The following is a 6,538-nucleotide window of genomic DNA, read 5'->3' as shown; positions in this document are numbered from 1 at the left end:
CCTTAGAATGATTCTTAATCCCTAGTTGTATACTTGTTAGCAATCGACTAATCTCTATTCCATAAAACCATACTAAGAAGCATTCTTACTAGTTGCTCGCTAAGATTTGGCTAGAATGGTGTCTTTATAGGAAAATCACAAAACCACAGGGTCAGTTTCGCCAAACAATAGGCAGTGACAGAGTGAAAGTTGAACTGAGTGCAGGCTGAGGGAAGTACATGTCAAGGCATATCCATGTATTCTGCAAAAGCCCTATACAGAAAATAATCAAAATGGCAGGTTCAGCTTCAGGGAAGAGACAACGAAATCCGAAATCCTTGCTACAAGAGCATTTGACAGATGATGAATCGCACGCCAAGCAGTTTGCTGGGACACTTGCAAAGGGTCCCCAACAAAATATTGGAAAGTGTTCGTTGCATAGTATTGCAGGGCTATCATTTCCTGCTGGCATGGTAATGAGGCGTGGTATTGCATGGTAGGGTCAATAATGTCATTTTTAACAATGTCAGTTATCAGGAAAATGCCTTCTCTGGAAAATCTGTATATTTTTACAAGTTCCACATCATCAAAAAAAGTCCAACGGATTCCTTCTATCCCAAAACACTCGTTCCAGCCGCATTGTTCTGCGGGGTTCCACAATTTCTACAATTCTCCTGGCCATCCTTACACCTCGGAGGTATGAGTAGAATGACTTAGAATGATACTAGTGATTTAGAAGATACCCATACCTACTCTAACTTTAGCATGAAACTTAGAACCCTGCTAGACTTAGAATGGTTTTATGGAATAAAGTTAGTATACAACTAGAGATAGAATGAAGTTTAGCAACCAACTAGGGCTTAGAATGCTTTAATGGAATTGGCTCCAGTTGTTCCCAATAATTGAAAAATACAATAATAAATTAAAGGAATGAAGGTTTCTGTATATTTGTACATGTGTTAATATATAAGGGATTAGGAGATTAAACCTACCAAAAAACATGTCAAATATAGTCTGAATGATGTGTTGGTCTGTTAATGTCTCCATAAGGGATCCGTCGCTCCCTGCGTCCATCTCTTGGCGTACCAACAACAGTTGGTCGGTAATGTCTCTTGCCTGCCCTGAAAAATGTCGAAATAAATAACATTATGTCACCGTAACATTACTGACATTACAGTAGGCAATGCATGTAGTGTAGAGCCTTCTAGTTAAAATAAGTTCCAAATGTAAAAAACCCATGACAATATATAGATAAGGTGGCTATTATTGTGTTACCTTCCCCAAAGAGGTTATTTATTGTCGAAGTTTGTTTTGTCAGTCAACGGTATAATTCAAGAAGTTATGAGCGGATTTTTGATAAAATATTCAGGATAGGCGGTTGATATTCATTATTTGTTAATTGATTAAATGATAATGCAAAATGAGTTGTTTTTTTTTTCAAATCATTTAATAGGACGGACGAAACACGTGTGTCTTTGTTCTACATCTTTGATGTAGAAAATTACTGTCATAAAGTGAGGTTAGCAAAGACATTCCCAAGGAAATATCCAATATTTAAAGTAATGTATGCTCATTGTATATACTGGGTAAAGGAACATACATATAAGTGTTGGTATGAATGTAATACCTGCTGTCAAGGTCGCTTTGTGCTCCTTGACTTGAACAGCTTGAAAATCGATAAGTTCTTGCATAATTCTTTTTGCAACCAGTGTTGACTTGATAGGCAAATATTTCAAAAATGGAAGAAGATCGGCTGGCATTAAGTCAGTGAACAATCCCATCATTTCGTCCATTTTGTTTTTAAGCCACACAAACTCTGGGTCATTGACCTTGTAGCTGAAAGTATTTTCAAAAGCCCCTTTTGATTTGACAAAAACGGAAATACACTTTCATTTTTTCACACCCCAACACCCCAACTCCCCAGCACTTGTTTTAGGTGCAAATTGCTTTTAAAATGTGAAAAGACATTACATTTTAAATTGAAGATTAAAGGAAGTCACCATTTCCCAAAGGTCATCCTGCAAATAACATTATAAACCGTCAGGCGAATATATTCGGCCAAATCCACAGGTTCCGTTTGTTTTTCCAGCAACATGGCGACTTCCCCAAAAGAAGATTTTGCAAGTTGCTCTAGCTTATCACTTGCTATGTAAGTCCTGAAAAGTAGACACTCATCTAAGTAAAAACTTCAATAAATTTTCATTTAGTGGAGGGAAATATTTAATCAGAACCAATTTAGTTTCAACATTTTCTTTGAAGGACCAGTGCCGGTGTGATGAAACTAAGGCTCTGTGTAACGGAGAGTCCAACCTGCATTTAATTATACAGATTATAGAGCCAGCATGACATAAGCGTGCCAAAATCTAGGGCGGGGCTTGCCTGTACAAATGAATGGGAACCGAGCTCTCTGTCATGGGGGCTCTCTGTCACGTTACATCTAGTCTCTGTTTTCTGTTAAAACCGTTGTATATAAAATGTCTTTAAAATAATAATTCTTTTCCATATCCAAATGGGTCTCCTTGATCCTCTCAGTTTGAAAAGACTGATTTATTTAATAATCTATCCTTGTGATATCACAGATATTCAGATCTATGGTGTGTTAACTAAACATGACAAATCCTACATAGACTGTTATCTAATTAAAACACATTCTAAACAATATCTTGAAAATCTAAATTCCATTAAAAATGTAAACTGCATTTAGGTGGTACAAATCATTTTACTTACTTATTGACTGTTCGATAAATTAACTCGGCTCTTTCGTCTAAACATTATTACATTCTGTGTGCGTTTTGACGTAAACAGTTATACGTCTGCACCTTTTTCTTGCACCGTACTCACACGACCAAAATAAATTATCCCTGCCCGCAAACACCTCTTTTTGCTCAACCAGAGCCTCGTGCACAATATCCGCTGAATGGAGAACGATCACCTTTTGGCCAAAACCTGATGTGAATTGAAGCATTTAAGTTATTTCATTAAATGAATGCATAAGACTTTGAAAAATAGCATTAACTGAGGGAAGTATATAAAGGCACATTTTTTCTATTATAGATTAAAGTAAAGCACTGAATATTTGTCAAATTGCATTAAATGGATGAAGTATGCGTACACGTATTTCATCTTATATTGCATTTACATTGAAACTATCGTAATTGGGTAGATCGGACTTACTCTGCGGTGACTTTCGCTGAATGCAATCAGATTAAAAGACTAAGAGTGCATTCCCAGAGATTTAGATCGATCCAGAGATTTAGATTTAGATCAACCTAACTCCCCGGGGGTTCACGCTAAATTGCAGTTAGCCGAGCGCGCACCATAGTTAATTACCCCCTTACAGCTTTTAGTAGGCGGGACTGACGCTTCAGCCGGCTAATCTAGTGAGACTCCCCACATGGATAGATCGATCTAAAATCTATGGGAATGGGGTCTAACACGTCTCCTCATGACGTTGAGTAGAATACAGGAAAGCTGCTGATTACACGAGTACGTTCGAAACAAGAGACGGCTTGTTAATAATATCGATCTATATCTCTTTGAATATCTCTTTTATATAGACTTCATGCATCTGACTAATTTACTCATAGTTGCCAGTTCTAAATCAAATTTCCTTACCCTGCGGGACTATACTTACACCAATGAAGGCACAAGGTAACCCATGCTTGACATAACTGTGAACCAGATAATTTATTGTATGAACCAAAAGACTTGTACGAAAGTAATTCATGTTAACACAGAATGGAACCGACCTAAGTTCACTGTAAATATATCGCCGTGTGTCTTTGCCATCTTCGTGAATACTGAGAACATTCTTTTGTCCTTCCTAAATGCTAGAAATAAAATAGAAACACCCGTTAAGAACATAATCTAATGTGATGGCTTGACAATTGTTGTCTGTTAATCGAAGACGGCTTTTTAAGAAATCTATATATTAAGGCAAAACAACGTTCATTTTGTTCTTACCTAGGTAGTTTCCCAGTATCGGTACCTGTGGAGGTCCTGGTGGTAACTTGTACTTCTTTCTCTGTAGATATGACATCACCAACAGGAACACCATAACGCCAACCAAGAAAGTCTTCAAAGTAAGCCAACTTAGTACAGCAGTAATATCCATCATTCTTGGAATGCTTGAAAATTGATAACGTTTATATGTATAGAAAGCATTTTTATCTTTTCTTTCAAGGTACCCAATTCAAATACGAATTCAAACTAAAACTTGTTCTATAAATTTAGATCTACATTCGGTCTACTTTAATAATAATATTAATAATGATGATGATGATGATGACCATGATTAAAACACATCACTTATTGAAACTGTGCTGAACAGGCATTTTAGCGCTTTTTATATATGCATATAAACACTAAAACTACATAGAAATCAATATAATTGTAATAAAAACTAAAATATAGTTAAGTTAACCGAAATTTTCTGTAAATAATTTTTCTCAATTATTTTTTTTAATGATAAGATTTATTAAGAATTATTTTTTTGAATTGTTTACAAAATGGGACCGTAAATTTTGCAGAATACAAACTCAAAACTCCTGTGACCATATGTTTCACTTTTTTATGTGTGTGTGTGTGTGTGTGTGTGTCGTTTTGCTTGAGTTGAAATTGGCCAAAGGACCGAAGAATTCTAATGGGAGTTAGAAGTTTTATCGTAATGCAAAATGGACAGTCGCCCTTTAAAAAATTAAAGGCAAGAGTAATATTTTATAGACTATGCTTTGAGGCACAGGTACCCAATGAAGATCGCGGAGAACTTATGTGGTGTGGACGGACTTCTGAGTTTTATGGAGATGTTTGATCAATGTCTCTGTTAGACTTAAACAAACATCTCCTTGTAAGTCAAAATATAGGGTGTCCTGAGAAGACAAGGCTATGTGTCCTTTCAATTTTCCTTAAAACACCGGAGATATTTGTTTTAAACTGGTATTTAACGGCTGAAAACAACATTGCATCTAGATTTTTGGGGGAGAGATTGATTCATATTTTTATAACAAAATATGTCAACACGGTTATATACCAAGTTACACTGTACTCGAATCTTGATCTGAAAAATGGTAGTAGATACCTCTTCCAAAATTGACACACCGTTGAAGCAGCTAAGGATACATTTAATTAAATATGAAACCAACATAGCAAAAACAATTACAATTAAATGCAATACGAAACTGACTTTGATCTTAAAAAAATACATGGGACCAGGTGGAAATGCATGGCTTCTCAGTGATCAGAAATTATAAATTTAGATACAGATCATAGTGATGGTAGAGTTCTGTAATTAATTCAGGAAATAATTACACACTGTATTTCCCTTTGATTTTTTCCCCATCTTTTTTTATTCTTTTTATATTTGTTAGTATTTTCGTTGGTTTTCCAACCATACATGAAAGCAACGTATCAAAACAGTCGCCAAAATTGATTTATTGTTATATTAACCGCAGTAAACGGGAAATAAATTGTATTCTACTACAAATAAACAATGGTCCCCTATATGTATACCTTAACGCCGACCTATAGGCGGTCAGTTTTGTCTGTAATGGCCCACCCTCGCAAACGCCGTTAAATTGAGAGGCTCAATTTATGTTACTTATATAATTTTTTGAGCCTATAATTACCTTGTGTGAATTAACACTAATTCTAATAAAGCACGAAGCGCTTTAATTGATCGAAACAAGCACATAGCAAAAAGAAAGAAAAGGGCCTTCCAGAATGTCAAAATCAATTATCAGGATTAATTTAGATCAAATACCCGTAAGAACGTTACTTCTAATATGGTATTATACAAGTCTGATGAAACTGTTGACCGCCTGTTCGATGGATTCACAGTTATATTTCCCTTTAATATACTACACATATATCATAAACTTACCTCTCTTCACAATCAATGCCTTTGAATCGCCCTTTCACTTGTCCCTAATATCTCCTCGTGCCAGACACAAGTGTATGTGAAATAAGGACGTCTACCATAAATAACCTCATTTGGACTAGAACTACCAGTTTGTTTGTCATCGTGTCTGAAACCCACGTCAAATGACAAGGTCAATTGATAAGATAATACAGGGCACGGTGGGTCGTGGGCAAAGACGAATTACTTATAGTTCCCTAACGTCAGTGTGTACCTGGAGTGTAAAGGAGGATCAGTCTTGTGGCTTGTTGTCAAACATTGATAGGAAAGTCCTTTTTGACAACCCGAGCTTCAAATTCACTGCATGCCAGCTTCATCATGTTCTGTGTCATATACGTGCACGCCATGCTTATCGGAATTACAGCGAGTTTTAAGATCCTTCCCGTCGCGCGGTACTTTTATCTGTATCACAACTAATCATATGTCAGTGTCCTGCTCATCAAAAACTTAGTCACATTATAAACCACCGCATAGAGATATGCAAATCTCTCTATCGGATCGGAAAATTAAGAGTGACAGTGATGAGCTGAATTATATCATTTAAAATAGCTGAAACGCAAAACATTAACGTGTTACGGTGGATCACACCCATCCGGGATTTTTTTTTTTTAAATTCTTACCCAGCAATAGTAGACATCTGACTTA

General features: G+C 36.1%; 1 protein-coding gene across 1 annotated transcript; it reads right to left on the bottom strand.

The window, feature by feature from the left end:
- Nucleotides 1-2,676: 2,676 nt before the first annotated feature.
- LOC147759422 (cytochrome P450 2A1-like) lies at nucleotides 2,677-6,300 on the bottom strand. The gene is made up of 4 exons (XM_086996680.1): nucleotides 5,858-6,300; nucleotides 3,943-4,106; nucleotides 3,729-3,809; nucleotides 2,677-2,925 (listed from the first exon to the last, which is right to left on the bottom strand). Exons 2-4 carry the CDS (start codon nucleotides 4,094-4,096, stop codon nucleotides 2,744-2,746), a joined length of 417 nt encoding a protein of 138 aa, XP_086852806.1. The 5' UTR covers nucleotides 4,097-4,106; nucleotides 5,858-6,300; the 3' UTR covers nucleotides 2,677-2,743.
- Between the last annotated feature and the right edge of the window lie 238 nt (nucleotides 6,301-6,538).

Source organism: Lingula anatina, chromosome 10 (assembly GCF_051362555.1).
Source record: "Lingula anatina isolate TDL-2025a chromosome 10, LinAna3.0, whole genome shotgun sequence".
NCBI classification, from domain to species: domain Eukaryota; kingdom Metazoa; phylum Brachiopoda; class Lingulata; order Lingulida; family Lingulidae; genus Lingula; species Lingula anatina.
The sequence above is the reverse complement of the archived record's forward strand: the minus strand, read 5'-3'. Positions and strand labels throughout refer to the sequence as shown.